Source organism: Scophthalmus maximus, chromosome 10 (assembly GCF_022379125.1).
Source record: "Scophthalmus maximus strain ysfricsl-2021 chromosome 10, ASM2237912v1, whole genome shotgun sequence".
Taxonomy (NCBI): domain Eukaryota; kingdom Metazoa; phylum Chordata; class Actinopteri; order Pleuronectiformes; family Scophthalmidae; genus Scophthalmus; species Scophthalmus maximus.
In genome coordinates this window covers 21,583,199-21,598,642 of record NC_061524.1, presented here as the reverse complement: position 1 = coordinate 21,598,642, position 15,444 = coordinate 21,583,199, and the positions used below count along the sequence as shown (strand labels likewise).

Genomic DNA, 15,444 nt, shown 5'->3' with positions numbered 1-15,444 from the left:
TCCATTAAGGGTCGCGAGGGGGCTAGAGCCAAATCCCAGCCGACACTTGGCGAGAGGCGTGGTTCACCCCGGACAGGTCCGGACAAACAATCCCACTCACATTCACACCTACGGGAGATTTCGATTTTTAGAGTCTGCAGTTCACCTAAGCTGCATGTCGTTGGACTGTGGGAGGAAGCTGGGAAAACCCAACGGAGACGCAGGGAGAACTTGTAAACTCCAAAGTAAATTTAAACTCAAATATCACTCCGACTAAAGGTACGGCTCTTGGCAGCAGCTCGTCGACTTAACTCAAGGTAGGAAAATACTCAGAGAGGTTTAATCCAAAAGCTATCGAAAGGCTGGATCATTCTTTGGTACAGTGAACTATTCTAGTCATCCGATTTCAGGTAATTTGTATTAGAGTCTTTATGCAAAGCTAAGCTCAATGGCTGTAACTTCATATTTAGCTCTTTCTCCACAAGAAAGCCAATGAAGCATATTTCACAAAATGAACTACTGCTGTAAAATCTGCTAACCAAAGAAAGCCAGTAATCTGGGATTTTAAAGTGAAAAGATTGACTGTTCTAAGATTTGAAAGGCCTGTACAGTGTGGAATGAAGAAAAACTGGGGAAACATTTGAATTTGAATTGCGTACATGCCACCAGTTCCTGTAGCGGTGCGTTCACACCAAACGCAAAGTGAAATGTTAGTGCGATGAGATTACCAAAACAAAAAATTCAAAATATTTGCAGGTTGCCTTTGCTCACGCATAAACACAGAATACGAATTTTCTCTTTGAGTTTGGTGTGAACGCACCATAATGGTTCATCAACAGAAACCCATGTTGTGTGGACAAGCATTGTTTAAATCCTCAGAAACCAATTTTAAATTGACATGAATATGCAAAACCTTCCAAACTTCTAAATCAATAAACTAAAATATAGAATGCTTGTTTGAAAATAAAGGCTTCCCCGTGTTTTTAATATCTTCATAAAACATCATGGTGCACAGAGGGGGATTATGATTGGTCATGCATGAACAATTTATTACTGCAGAGTACTGGATTACTGCCTTTTGCCAAAGTATGGGCGTCAGAGTTGGCCTTTAAAAAGCCAGACAGCTTCGCCACAAACCCCTCCAACAAGGTCAGAATAAAGTCAGCAGGGTGCAGTGTTGGGTTACAAATGAGTCATTTTTATTTTTTTAGTGCAACATCACAACAAACAATTTTCACATGAGGTATTCAAAGGGATTTTCTTTAGTTGTTGATACAAAATGTCCCACCATGATTGACGTTTAAAGTGTTGTGTATCTTTTTTCTAAATATTTTAAAGCCTTTGGTTGGTTAGCCACATTCATTAGTAAGTCTAACACATGGACAAGAATGGCACGATAAAGCATGGTGGGTCGAGTCCGAGCTGAGGAAACGTAGACTCAAATATAATATTTCCCTCAGCTCTTCCCCGTTTAAAGCTTTTTGTATGGATTTCAATAATTCCTACTTACAACAGTGGGATCCAACAGTATTTCAACTACACTAGACATTTTGGAAAAAATGGGGTTGGGACAGGTGGCTTACAAATGTGGAAAAATAGCTTCTGTCTCCTCTGACCTTATTTTTTTTTTATCTTGGGGTGGGTGCTTGATTCTTGGGCTTTTCCTGTTACAGCAAGTCACATGATTCTAGTTTTTTCGGAAAACAAGGAATAGGCAACGTTGATTACAGCAAGATCCTCCTTGCTTGGATTGTCACCTCCTTTTTTTTTTTTTGGTCTTGAGAATTTTATTTATATACAGAGCATGGATCAATGGGACACTCTAGCATACGGGACTTGAGCTTTGGCTGGACGGGGGCCTTGTTCGGCTCCTGTTATGGATTGATTCCAGCACATTTGGTTTGGAGTAAAAGGCATGAAGAAGAGACGGATGGACAGACAAGATAGATAGATAGATAAGATTGGTAGATAGATAGACAGACACCCTGACAGGATGGATTCTTTGGTTAAGGAATATCTTTGCCACACAACATCTCACACAGTTGAGGTAGATGGGTAAAGTCTTCATGTACACACAGGGGCGAGGGCAGGGACAAACAGGGGACACTGGGGTTTACAGAGACTTCCATCTGAAGACGCTGCCTCATGTCAGTTTCTCAGTTCCAGCTCAACATAATACTGTTTCATGTAACATAAATAATCAGCACGCGGAACCCCACTGGTGCTTTTTTTTTGAATCCTCTGAGTGCTACGGTAGCTCTGATAGGGAACTGCTAAAACTACCCATGATACATAACGATTCAGCAGTTACCCATCAATCTTTGGTTGTTGTTTTTTGTTTTTTTTTTTTTTTGGTTTAAAAGTTATCAAAAAAAATAATATTTTTTTGGTCTTTTCTTCTTTTTTATTCTGAAAGTATACATTAGCTTTCAGTTCTGCTATTTCATTATTTACGATGCCCTCAGACTTGCTCTGCAACGGCCTCGGCTGCCAGCCTTGTTTTCAGGGTCAAGTTTCTGTAAAAGCCACTAGGGGGTGCCGCAGGCTAAAATGGCAATGCGGATCACCTGCAGCAGCCAAATGGATTCACTAACCCCCCCCCCCTTCTGCACAGAAAGGGAAGAGCTTCCCTGCTTGACACGGAGCAGAAGGTGGCTCAATACGAAAAGCTCTGTCTCCATTTTAGGCTTCCAGTCATGGAGACAAAGGGAAACCTGAAAGGTGTCACCTCAGCTTTGATACAATGACAGTAGCGAGCAGGGGTTGGCAGAGGAAGCTCCAAGCTCTTTTATTTTCTTTTCCCCCCCCTCTGTACAGACTCAACTGCACAGCTTCACCCCCCCCCCCCCCAACCCCCACCCCCCTTCGCTCTCAGCATGCTTACAATTGTTACTCATTAAAGTTTAATTCAGCTCCATGCCCCACTACTCCAACACCTCCTGTTCCTCGAATAACCCCCCTCCCACCTCTCCAACACAAACACACCATTACCACAGTCCTCATTCTGGACGATTCAGTCTCCTCTCTGATCTCCCCCCGCCCCCTTTGAATGCCCCCTAAGGCCCACAGGTCTGGCCAAGAGCGGACCCCAGACTAGATACCCAGAGAGGAGATGGGATGAAAAAGGCCTTCCCTTTGAAGTCTGCAAAAAAGTCGATGGCCTCTTTCATGACCGCCCGTCTTTCAAGTGCACGCTGTGAAGGGGGCCCCGGCAATCCACCCCTTCCAATGTTAAAGACAGAGAGAGAGCGAGAGAAAGAGTGTGGAAAACGACCAAGCTAGCCTCGCCACTCTTTGGCAGCATTTACACAAGGGTCAGAGCATCAGATCTTGGGTGATTTCTCCTGATTTAGGCATTCAGCCTTCAAACTGCCGGAAAACCAAGCCACTTATGCCTGTGCATGTTGCGGCATGACCATGGAGGACCACGGACAAACCCTAAGAACCTCGAAAAGCCTCGCGACAAAATCAAGGATTAGAGACAAATCCTAAGACCCTTAGAGGTTCAGGCCCAAACCCTACAAGCCTAAGAGGCCTAGCAACTAATTTAGACATCTTCAGAATATAAGCAGAAGAACTCCAGCAGGCGAGGGAAGAAACCTTGAAGATCCTACAAGGCCGGGAACAACTGATAAGACTTTCAGATCCCAACATAAACCTAAGATCCCCAGAAGTCGAGGAACACACCAGACCTCAAAGTTCAGGAATGAATCCTAACACCTTCTGAACCCTAGTGATGGGAAGAAACCCCAAATTCCAAGTAAGACAAGGAACCATCCAAACCTTAAGAACCTCCTCAAAACCAGGAATGAACCATCTTGGAACTGAGACAACTGGCAGGGGCTTAGTATGTGGAGGACGGTGAGATCACACGGATCTGGACATAGACAAGACTGTCCGCACTGCACTGGGGAGGAGGGGGGGTCAGGTGAGGGAGATGGGAGGGGGGGTCACAACCATGCATTTCCCCAGGCAGACACACAGTACGCATGTTTGCAAGTGACCCTGAAGGACTCGCACTCAACAGGGCCTTCAGACAGTGCTTTAAGTGGGTCCCCAGACACTTACACAGTCGGCCAGATGGCATTGGTCTGAACACAACTTTACAAGCAACCTGTGAACCTATGGGATGCCACATCATCATTGTTGTTATTATTATTATTATTATTATTCAAAGTGTTATTAATTATATATATCACAACATTCAAACAAGCTTTGGCCTTGGCGTTAAGAGCTGACCGCAGAGACAATTGCAAGAGTAAAGAAATCCCCATTATTCTACAAAAAACAAAAAACAAAAGGCCAGGCCTTAAGGATAGAGAGAGATACGTAACATCACTGGGTGGTTCGGGTCGGGATCGGGTTCAGGGTTCAGGGATTCAGGCCGTACATTCAGGGAGGCAATGTTAATCTTTGGTATTACGATGGGATTCTACAGCTAAAAGTGCCCATCAGAAAAAAGTCTTCAGTTTCACACAGACATACAGAGCATTGTTTAAATAAATACTTACAGTATATAGATAGCATAAATAAATAACCAAATAAATAGAAAGAGGAAATAAAAAGGTAAAACAATAAATACACAAATGCAGTAATAAATACATTGATCAGATCAGCAATTGCATTTGAAACGTTCTTGGTTTGATTTAACTATTGGCTATAAGGAGGCATGTTAAAGCCGTTCCTTTGTGGACCAAAAAATGACCTTGTACGTCTGCAGGGCTGAAACAAACTGCCCCGCACTTCCAATGTGTTTCTATAAATAGAGCGATGTGCTTGAAATCTGTACAAAAAGGGCTGAAAGAATCACATTCCTCCATTTTCTAGACATCTGTAAAAAAAAATATGGAGCAGAGGTGTGTACAGTTGCTGGAAAATGAGTGGAAAAAAATACTACAATGTCACTATACATTGTGTCAGGTGTACCTCTTCCCCCACGGAGCCTTCGTGTTCAAAAGGCTGTTTGTCATCTCCTTTTTTTTTTTGGCTTGATTTTGAAAAAAAATGGCTGTGGAGCCTTCATATAGAAGCTCGATGAGAGTCTTAAAGCTAGACGTTTGCACCAACGAGGCCGTTTTCTGCGTCCTACTTGTGTTTATTGATTCTGTCCCGGCGTACGCCGAGGTGCACTGCGGTTCCCCCCTCGAAAACTCTGATTCATTCAAGGCGGGACCATCTTCACAAAGCACAGGAAAGGCTCCTGTTGATGGTTAATGATTGACAGCTGGAAGTCACGGACGCTGCAGAACCCTCCGGATAATTCCAGGCTCCGAGTTTAGAACAACGCCACGCAAGACGTGGGAACCGTCACCATGGAAACACATGCTAAGAAAGGGAAATCGGGTTCTTCAGAAAAAGAAAAAAATTGTGAAGTTAAAAAAAAAGCCTTCTCTTCCTCTTTCCCCTTGATTCTCGAGGAAAAGCAGGACAGGATATTTGTGGGGCACACTGGGGGTCGGATCAACGTCTTTGGATGATGGTGAACAGTTTTTGATTAAGATGTTACACGATGGAGCTCTCCAGGTGTGAGCAAACGACACCTTGATTCTTCACATTTGGAGAGATGGCGATGGATTTGAAGGTACGCCAAAATATGCTTCCTCCTGATTTGTAATACCCTCATTATCTCTAATCTACATAATCAAAATAATGCAATGAGATGGCGTCTATGTAAGGGTGCGACTCGTCTATCGAGTCAAATCATCTTGGCACCCTTGACTATACAAGCAGGACCTCACATCCTGCGATCATATCACTCTGGGTATCGCCCCCTTCCATTTCAAGGGAGCGTTTCGACTTTGGTTTGGGAAAATGCTTCATCTTCATAATATCATCTATAACAGCTGGCTCCGTCGCTCCTTCTGATAACGAGGAGGACATTTATTACGGCTGATCTCTGCCCAGACCAGTCTATGTGCCCCCTTGCTCCCTCGGCGCCCTCCCCGACCGCGCCCTCCTCGGCGGTACGTCATCACGCTGTGCTGCAGGACACTGCGGAGGAGGAAACGCTGGAGCCCGAGGAACCCGTGGAGGAGGGGCGGCCCTCGTCTGCCCACTTGTTGATGTTGCGTCGGCGGGCGTTCATGAAGAAGTTGCTGACGGTGGACAGCTCCAGGCCCAGCTGCTGGGAGATGGTGACCTGCAGGTCCTTGGTCGGGCGGTGGTTCTCCCTGAAGATGGCCATGAGCGTGCGCCGCTGCAGGTCCGTGAACACCAGCCGGGTGCGCTTTGGGCCCTGGTTGCGCTCCAGCTTGCTCTGCTCCTGCTCCTTCCTCTTGCAGGCTGCGGGCAGAGGGATACGAGTCAAATTAATAAAAAGGAAAGGGGGAAACGGGTTTGCTAACAGACCGGCTGGCTAACTAGGACAAATGGATAAAGCTGAGGGAAAGTGGATTTGTCGAGAGGAAACAGATTAGCTAAGCAACTTTGATTAGTCAAAAGAGATGAATCAGCAGCTTGCTTCATTGTGCTCTAAAGGAATCAAGATGTGCGACCTATCACATCGCATTGCCAGTGAGCCGGCGTGAGGCTGCTGGGATAAAACAGATAACTACATGCAGGCCGAGGCTCTAAAGTTTTCCTTCATGGTTTTCATTATGCTCTACCGCCCCCCCCCCCCCTTCTTTTTTTTTTTTAAACATTGCTTACATAGATCGAGGCTGAAAGACAATAGTGCAAAATCGGCATCTCCTGGCAAAGGCAACGTCTTCCAAAAAAGAAATCACATTCAAGGACACAAACGGTCACAATCTTTTTGCCGCCCTCTTAGTAGCTTTGTTCTACTACAAGGAATCACAGCGCTTATGTACTGGCCTTTACTCCTGCATGTACATTATTATATTAACCCAGGAGAAAACAACACTTAGGGCAAAGTGAGAGACAAATGTAAGACATGTCAAAGATGAATTCATTTGCAGATTTGTGAGTATCACATTTGATTTATTTCAACATCTTGTGAGTGTTTAAAATAAACTGATGGCTGCAGTTGTCACATTTTAGGCAGCTGCTGCTTTCCTTAATATATCCCTGTGTCCACAGAGGATTAGAACATTATCGCGATAGTTTTTGCTGCATCAGCTCCGTGTCAGAATCGACCGTATTCAAACTTTGTAAGTGTTAATCGAGGCGATGAAGTCTCGAGGTGATTTGTATCTTAATGGGAGTCTTGCTCACGCCGACCACGATATGAAAAGAAAAACTCAGGCTCTGGGGTATATGTCGCTGCCCGCTCATTTATGTCGTCAATGAGGAAAAGTCTCAGATTTGAGAAAAAAATGAAATAAATTGTCCTGCTAATTTTTTTTCACATTTTAGTTCAGTGAGGAAAAAAAAAAGGGCCTGATGTGTGTGGGTTGACATCCAGATCCATTTTGAGAATCAGACGAGCATTTTGAAATTCAGGCTGCATGCTCCTCTGCATACCCGCCGCTGAACCTTTCACCTCCAACATGCTGTAATTCTGTATTTACAGGAAACACAACACCAACCTCTGCCTTTGTGTACCGAGCCAACTTCCCCCTCCCCTCCCTCGCCCTTTTTCTCTGTCCATCTCCTTCCACTTCCTCTCTTCCCTTTACCTTAGCAGACACTCCAACATCATTAGTTTCTCATAAAAGTCATTTACATGTGGCGGCAGCGAGTGAGTAATAATCACTTTAGGCGGGAACTAATTTATTTTCTATTAAGGGCGAGGTGACGTCAGGGGTGAGTGAAACAAGCAGCGTCGGCGTTGCCCGGGGTGTTTAGAAGCCTTAAGTGGACTAAAACATATTTGGGGGAGTCATGCAATTACCTAAATGCACACTTTCAAGAGGTTTCAATCAGCGCCGTGCGGCTGAGCGACCGTTTTGCTGATGGTATCAAAGGCGTTTCTAAGTGTAAGCATTGGGGTTTGTGCACTCCACGCGTCGGAGCGTGCACGTGCACGCCAGCACACCCAGCGGGGAAGGATCGATGGGCTTTTATTTAATAGGGGCCTGCGAACCGAAGACAAAAGTCTCCTCATTTTGGGCTGTATTATTTTGCAAGTGCAATAACTTTGATTCGGCACGGCGCTAAATTCAGACCGTATAATGTTGAACGTTGTCTTTCGAGAGTTCACGTGTTGAAACGCTGAATAATTGGACACTTTTTTCCAAACGAAAACAGCATTCACTAACAAAACCAAAGGTATTTCTTAGGTATTATTTCCTCACAATAAGTTGAGAAATCCACCAAAACAGGAACAACTACAGCTATTTTGGAAAAATGCAGAGGAAAAGGACAGAAAAAAATCCTTGAAACAAGGTCGTGGAAAATGGTTGAAATCATCTCGCTGCACCGCCAGACGTCTTCACTTGTTGTAAGGAAACAGGGTTTATGAACTCCATTATTGACTCTATTATTGATCCTGACGAGATGGACATATCAGCTGGCAAATGCCTCGAAAAATCCCCTATTTCAAAACCCTGACGCACGGAGAACACATTTCTTACGAACACACATGGCATTGACCACAAACGCTGCCTTTTGCTCTCGACAGAGCGGGCTCAGCTGATTGGCTCACGTCGTGCTATTGAGAAACGTCTCACACGGCGAGCGGCCGCTGATGTTTACTGTATGACCGGCTCTTCGCTCCGCAAACTGGCTGTGGCGAATTTCCCTCATTAGCCGAGCGCTCGAGAAATAAGTGCGACCTCACTGCCGTCTCCTCCATCGCGGCAGTCGCCATGGCAGCAGCATCGGAGCCGGGGGGTCCGGGGTCACGCGTGGGCGCGCGGCACCGTCCAGCGGAGTTTCTGAAACTCAAGCACTCGACTTGACGTGCATAAATCTGGCCGTGAATTCCCCGCACACAGCCGCCTCTAAAATCATTATCTGAAGGAAATGTTATGACTCGGGGATGCACCCTTGTCAACTCGAGATTACAGGGGCCTGTTAGCGTTTAGGCATCCAGAGCTTGTTTGCATTTTTCTGAGAGTTATCGAACGACGTCTCATTAAAATCCGAACAGGCCTCGATGTCAGCGGCATGTCAATATCACTACAAGTGAAATTTCTTCTCCTTTTTCTTTCTCTCTCTCTCTCTCTCTCTCTCCAAATGCTACATTTTTCACAGGCGTTACACCATCCACACCATCAATATTTCTGGGTTGGGGGTTGGGAGGTGGGCCGCAGCTATAGAAGGTATATACAGCGGTGCACTCTCGGCTCATGTAGTAATGAAAGGAATGACACGATAGCGCTGGCTAGCTTGCTTGTAGCGTGGATTTATGGCTCGTTGGAGGAGTCGGGGTGTCCTGCAGCTCTCCTCCTCCTCCTCCTCCCGCTTCCATCGGCTCTCTCCCTTACGGACGATCACAACGCCGACCATTAAGTAAATGCTTCCTTATGCTGTAATCATGTGTAAAAGGCTCACAATTACCATGCTATAAATCCCCGGTGCTGGGGCTACTCATGGAGACATAAATATTCCCCTATAGGCTTCTTATGATCGTGGGAACAGCCCCTAATCATGATGTACGCCCCTGTCTCGTGTTGCTGAAACGTGATCGAAAGCCCTTTCCCTACCCCCCGGCGTCTCAACCTACACCTCCCCTCCTAGCCAGAGACCCCCCCCCCCCACACACACACACCCCTCCCTGCAGCCCCAGCCCACCCCCTGCTGATTTCTTGGGCCAGGGGCTGATAGAAATTATTGATTAAATCTGTGCAGCTCAGACTCCTCGACCCACAGAGGCTGGTTAACCCCTTCAGCTCCGGAGTGGGGGGAGCTGCAGGAGCCAGATAAAAAAAAAAAAATTTAAAAAAAAGCAAAAACAAAAACAAGCCCTGTTCGTTTGGCGTTGCGCAGCGAAGGCAACGCGGGCCTCTTTGCAATTCCCGGCATGCAAATGGAATCGGCTTTGACCTTTGAGCCTCGCCGGCCGAATGTGGACTGTATGCGGCGAGAGGTGGACAAGGCTTTGTGGCTTTCATTACTGTGGGGGTGGTGCCGGCACTGGAGCCGACACGTAAACCGCATTGACCTTTCTTATTCATTTAGACCTTTATTCAAGGGCTTCGGCCATCATCTTTAAAGTTATAGTCTCTGATCCCCCCCCCCTCGACTTTAAGTGTCGGAGCATCGCTGTACGCTCTTTATCCGGCCTTCTTCTCCAACTAAATCCTGATTGCCTCCTCCACTGCCTGAGGTTGGGGCTGGAGATGCATCTCATATACAGCGCAGTAATCCATAGAGCATACACACACACACACACACACACACACGCATAGAAAGCAAACAAACAAGATACTGCGGATAAATCCGAGAGATCACCTCCTCCGTGTTTAGCAAAACGTCTCTGCAGAAAGACAATTATTTGAGAACACAAAATGGCAGCAACTTCATTCCATAATCGCCGTGCGTCCAGCCTGCAGCCCTCCATTAACAGGAGACGCAGTTATGGAAATAACGCGGGGCCGCTGGTTGACACTGAAGGGGCCTTTTATGTATTTGAGCGAGTGTTGCATTAACGTGGATCATCTTAAAAACTTGAGGGCGTGAAGCAGAGAGAGCACTTGAGCTATCTTCAGACTGGGGAGCACGGGGCAACGCACATTCAAATTCCAGTCTCGATTTCGCCGATGCGGCCGAGGTGTGTGTGGGCAAGGCGTGCTGCTCTTTCCCATGGAAATCAATAGCCGCTTGTAATTAAACAAAAGGGGGTTGGCTGGGAGGGGGGGGGGGGGGGGGGGGGGGGGGGGGGGGGGGGGGGGGGGGGGGGGGGGGGGGGCGGGGGTGTTGAGAAAAAACACAACAACCCCCATTGGAAAGTAGGTTATGTAGAAAAGTGCCGAGCTGTCTAAATTGTGGCTTTGCCAAGAACTAAATATGCAATTTGAGAGTGTGTGGGAGCGGAGAGAGAGAGAGAGAGAGAGAGAGAGAGGGGCATTGTCAGGCATAAGCACACGTCTCTGTGTAGGGGCTTTAATTTTTTATGAGTCTGATTGATTGGCTGCTCGGACGCCGAGCACCGACTCGTTAAAATAATGTTTGTGTACGCTAAGATGAAGGAACAGGGATGCTGCAAACAAAGAGCGAATGATTGATGATTAGAAAATCAGCTTAAAGGAACAAAGGGCCGCTCGGGAGCAGGCGCTTTGCATACACAGCCCCCCCCCCCCCCCCAAAAAAACCCCAAAAAAACGGGTGATTGGATTCATCAAGCCACATTTCTGTGGAATTGCAGAACAAACCCGTCTCCAGATAAGAGGGTCCACGTGTGATTGGTGTAACGCTTTGCTAAATGGAGGATGTACACATGTGCTCTCAGAGCCAAACAATCAAAGATCAATAATTGTGAAGGGATTGCAAGAGTGCACAATCATTACCTATGAACCCCATTGTGTTGGTGAGCTTAATCAGTCGAGCTGCTGACAGGGAGCGGAAAAAACGCAGTGATCAACCGGGGCCGGCTCGCGCACACGCGCTCGGCTCTCAGGCCCCCCGCAGTGAGCAGACCCCTCGTCTGTGCTCGTCTCACATTACTGTGTTCACGCGGCTCTTCCCTCTGTGCGCCGTGTATCAGATGGGCCCCCGAGTCCCCATGGAGGCGCGACGCTGTAACGCGGCACTGTACAGCGTGCTGTTGTGTCTTCAATTCGCATCCCCGAAGAATAGCAAATGTCAAAGTCGCAGATTGCAATGTGCCTTTCGAACTGCTACTGCGCCTGCGGCTAATGATTTTTTTTTGACTGTTTCTTTATTATTTTCCCCCAAAATTATCATACGTCCACAATAAAATTAAAATGAATCAGTATCTCTTAGGGCCTAAAGACAGCTGATCTTAAAAACACATAATTGACTTCAAAACAGAAGAAAAAAAAGGAAGCAAATCTGTGACTTTGAGAGACCTGCTGATGAATTTGATCATTCTATGAACAAAATAGTTCTATGAAGACAACACGCTTGTCGATGTGAAGAATCTCACCAACCTGGGAGGTGCTGCCTCGGAGCAGAACATTTGTATTTAGCTCCGCCGTAATTGCCTCGGTGACGACGTTGATAAAAGACGTCTGGCAAAACGCTCCGCTCTAATTTGCATCAGCTACTTTGCCAACTCAACTTCGGCCACGCGCCGAGCTGCTATAAATCACTGCTCGAATTAATCAATCGCTCCAGAGTGGCGTTTCGGCACAAATTATTTTGTGGCCTCAAAAGCGATTAGATTGCCCAACCGCTGCTGAAGCTGATCTTCACGGTTCATTTAACAGGAGGGCAAATGTCTGTGGCTTTTTTTTTGGGGGGGGGGGGGGGGGGGGGGGGGGGGGGATTGTAGCTACTGTACAAATCAATAGGAGCTGTTTGGGAGCAAAGTAAACAAAGGAACGGCACATATGGCCCCTTTTTCCTCCTGGAAAACTGTCCTCAATGTGCTGGGCAGTTCCTCGTACCAGGCCGTTGAGACAATAGAGATTCCGGTGGTACACTCACAGTGGTGTGAAGAAGAGAAACATCAGTGTGATGCTTTTGCTTTTCCTCATGTCTCAACCTGAGCTGCATACTGATTACTGGAGGGGTTTTTTTTTTGGGAGACATGGAGGAGGGGGGCGTTTGGGGAAAACCAGGGGAGAGAGTGTGTCTGTTTGTTGTTGTGATTTCTGTGTGTGTGTGTGTGTGTGTGTGTGTGTGTGTGTGTGTGTGTGTGTGTGTGTGTGCAAGGCAGATAGAGAGCAAAGGCAGATCTTACCCTCCAGCCGGAGAGAGGCCATTCTTTGAAACTCGGGCTCCTGCAGCCAGCGGGACATCCTCTTAAAGGTCTCGCGGCCGGACTTGAGCTTGCCCCACGGCTTGGGGTTCCTCAGGAGGTCAGACAGCGTGCCCTGTGACCTACACAGAACCCTCTCGGCGAAGATGGCCTGGGGGATGCTGTACCGCTTCAGCTCAGTGATGATCCTCTGGGCCACGTCCCTGGTATTGATCTCCTCCCCGTTGCCGCCTCCGCTGCCCTGCAAGCCCGGCAGCATGCCCTCGCCGGGTGAGGACGAGGCGGACGACGAGGAGTGCAGGTGCTCGCTCACCTTGGAGGCCTGCTGGCTCGGGTGGTGGTGGGGCTGGTAATGCTGGCTGTAGATGTGAGGGTGGTGGCCCGTGACATGCTGGTGCGCCTCCATCTTATTCAACTGATGCCCCACTGCCACGTCGCCGCCTCCGAGGCCGGGTGGCGAGATCTCGCGGCCGAAGTCCGATGTTCTGCAGAAGAGGCTCCCTCCGTGGATGTCGTAGCCACTGTGGAGCATCTGGCCTGCATTGCCATTGGGGCTGTTGCCCAGACTGCCATAGCCGTGCATGGAGGAGCTGAGGCCTGAACCCGTGGAGGGGGGCGACAGGCTTTGGGACATGGCGAGGTCCTTGCCATAGGGGTTGTAGAAGTTGGTGCCGAGGCCTCGGTCCTCGCGCATGAGGGTGAAGCTGCCGATGACGTTGCTGACGGGCAGGCAAGGGTGGTGATGATGGTGGTGGTGGTGGAACTTGTCATCGAAGGGCTGCAGGGGGGTCAGGGTGGTGTAGGTACTGCCCGAGCTGGACGGGGAGTCGCCGCTGTAGCCCAGTGCCGACATGGAGTGGTCGAAGCCAGCCGGACGGGGCTCGGGCTCCAGAGACATGGAGGGGCCCCCGAGGGAGGGCCTGGGGAAGGCAGCTGAAAGGTCCCGCGAGTGCATCATGGCCCTGCCGTCCTGGCTGTGAGCCAGGTCGGAGTGAGTGTGGAGGGACATCTCTCCTAGACTCCCATCCATCTTCAATTTCAGCGAATAAAGTGGACTTTGTCGGGCCCCTGCGCGTCCTTGCTCCCCTCTTGTTATTGTTGTTCAGCAGCCGGGCGAACAGTCTGCAAGGGCTCTCCTTACACCAGACTATGGATTTATTGATTTGTGAATTAATTGATTTCCGGGCTTATGGGGTGTCTAATTAATTATCTGATAACGTTAAGTACTGTCTCCAAACTCCCTCACAAACTGCCAGAAATCGAGTTTGGCCGCAGCAGCAGCAGCAGGAGCTTTAACTGTGGGGTTTTTTTTTTTATTCTCACTTGTGCCGCCGCTCGTCTCTCTGGTGCCGGGGCTTCGCTTTGTGCCTGCGGGAGACAAGACGGGGCGACGGGTTAGTCCGCTGCATCTTTAAACTTCCATCGTCGCGGAGAAGGAAAGAAAAAGACGGGGGCGGGGGGGAACAGCAAAGGAACGTTCGCGTGTTTCGTCTTAGAGGCTAATTTGCGCTCATGCGTCCCCCCCCCGCCTCCAAAAACAGAAAACAACAGACGGATTCAAGTGATGTGACCTCACACGTGATGCGGGGAACACTGATGTCCACGTTTTTAATCACTTCAGCCCAAATCTCGTCTCGGAATGAGAACGGGAGATTTATTTTTGTTTGTTTTTCCCTCCCGTTCTCATGCAAAGTTAAAGGCTTAAAAATGCACAAGTGCAAGCGCGCGCGCGCGCGGCGCGTTTGCGTATTTGCACCATTCGCGCACGAATGGCACGATGCGAGGCGATAACTAAACACCGAGCACGACGACGACGACTCAGGGGGAGAGGGAGAAAGAAAGAAGCCTCCGACAGGCTCCACGGCTCCTACCTTGTTTTCAGTGTCCACTTCTCAGAGCGCGTCCGCGGCCGTTGTCCGTCCTGAGCATCTCCCCGATGTGTCGCCGAGCAGCCCTGCAGATTCACACAATTGGTCCGCTGCGCCCCGGGGTGCAACATTCACCAAGAAAGAAAACCATCTGCGGGTGTACAGAAGCTCTCTGTCTGCCTCCGTTGCCCCCGTATTTTTTTTATATTTTTTTTTACCCCTCTTTGTTTTCCAGTCTCAGAGAATTCTGCGGGGTCTAGTCTCGTTTTCCTTTTTCCGCGCTCTAACACTAGCAGCTCTCCTCTTCTTCGTCTTTCATTATCTCGTGAGATTTTCCCTCCTCCTCCTCCTCCTCTTCCCTCTGCTGCCACTTCATCGATCTCACCACCAACTCTTTCTCCCTCTCCTCCTCCCCCTGCTCCCCCCCCCTCCTCCCCCCTTGCTCACATTGACTCTCCGCTTTCAGTGCGTCACGGCCTTAAAAATCTGACAGATGTGCGATGAAATTCCTACTCCAATTAACCCTTTCTCTGCGGGGTGGGGGGGGGTGGATGGAGACGCTCCCTTTCTCGCTAACCCCACAGGTTAAACCTTCTTCAGCTGATTGCGCGCACAACTTAGGAATTATTGTGCGCGCACATCCCCGATCGTTCTGCCGCGCGCGAGCCGTTTATTGGCTCTGATCAATGGACCTTCTGGCTGCGGCTGATCTCGCGTTGTTGCTGCAACATCGATAATGTACAACAACAAAAAAATGAATTTCGTTTTTTGACTTTGATCATTGGCATGATTTTTTGAAAAACTCTGGTCTTAAATTAATGACAACAGGGCGGGAGAAGTTGAAAAAAAGGCCACGAGATGATTAAAAAA

The 15,444-nt window shown here is 48.3% G+C and overlaps 1 protein-coding gene across 1 annotated transcript; it reads right to left on the bottom strand.

The window, feature by feature from the left end:
* Nucleotides 1-2,897: 2,897 nt before the first annotated feature.
* onecutl (one cut domain, family member, like) lies at nt 2,898-14,953 on the bottom strand. Its single transcript, XM_035607985.2, has 3 exons — nt 14,578-14,953; nt 12,689-14,074; nt 2,898-6,261 (listed from the first exon to the last, which is right to left on the bottom strand). The coding sequence occupies exons 2-3, from the start codon at nt 13,734-13,736 to the stop codon at nt 5,951-5,953; spliced, it is 1,359 nt and encodes a 452-aa protein (XP_035463878.1). The 5' UTR covers nt 13,737-14,074; nt 14,578-14,953; the 3' UTR covers nt 2,898-5,950.
* Between the last annotated feature and the right edge of the window lie 491 nt (nt 14,954-15,444).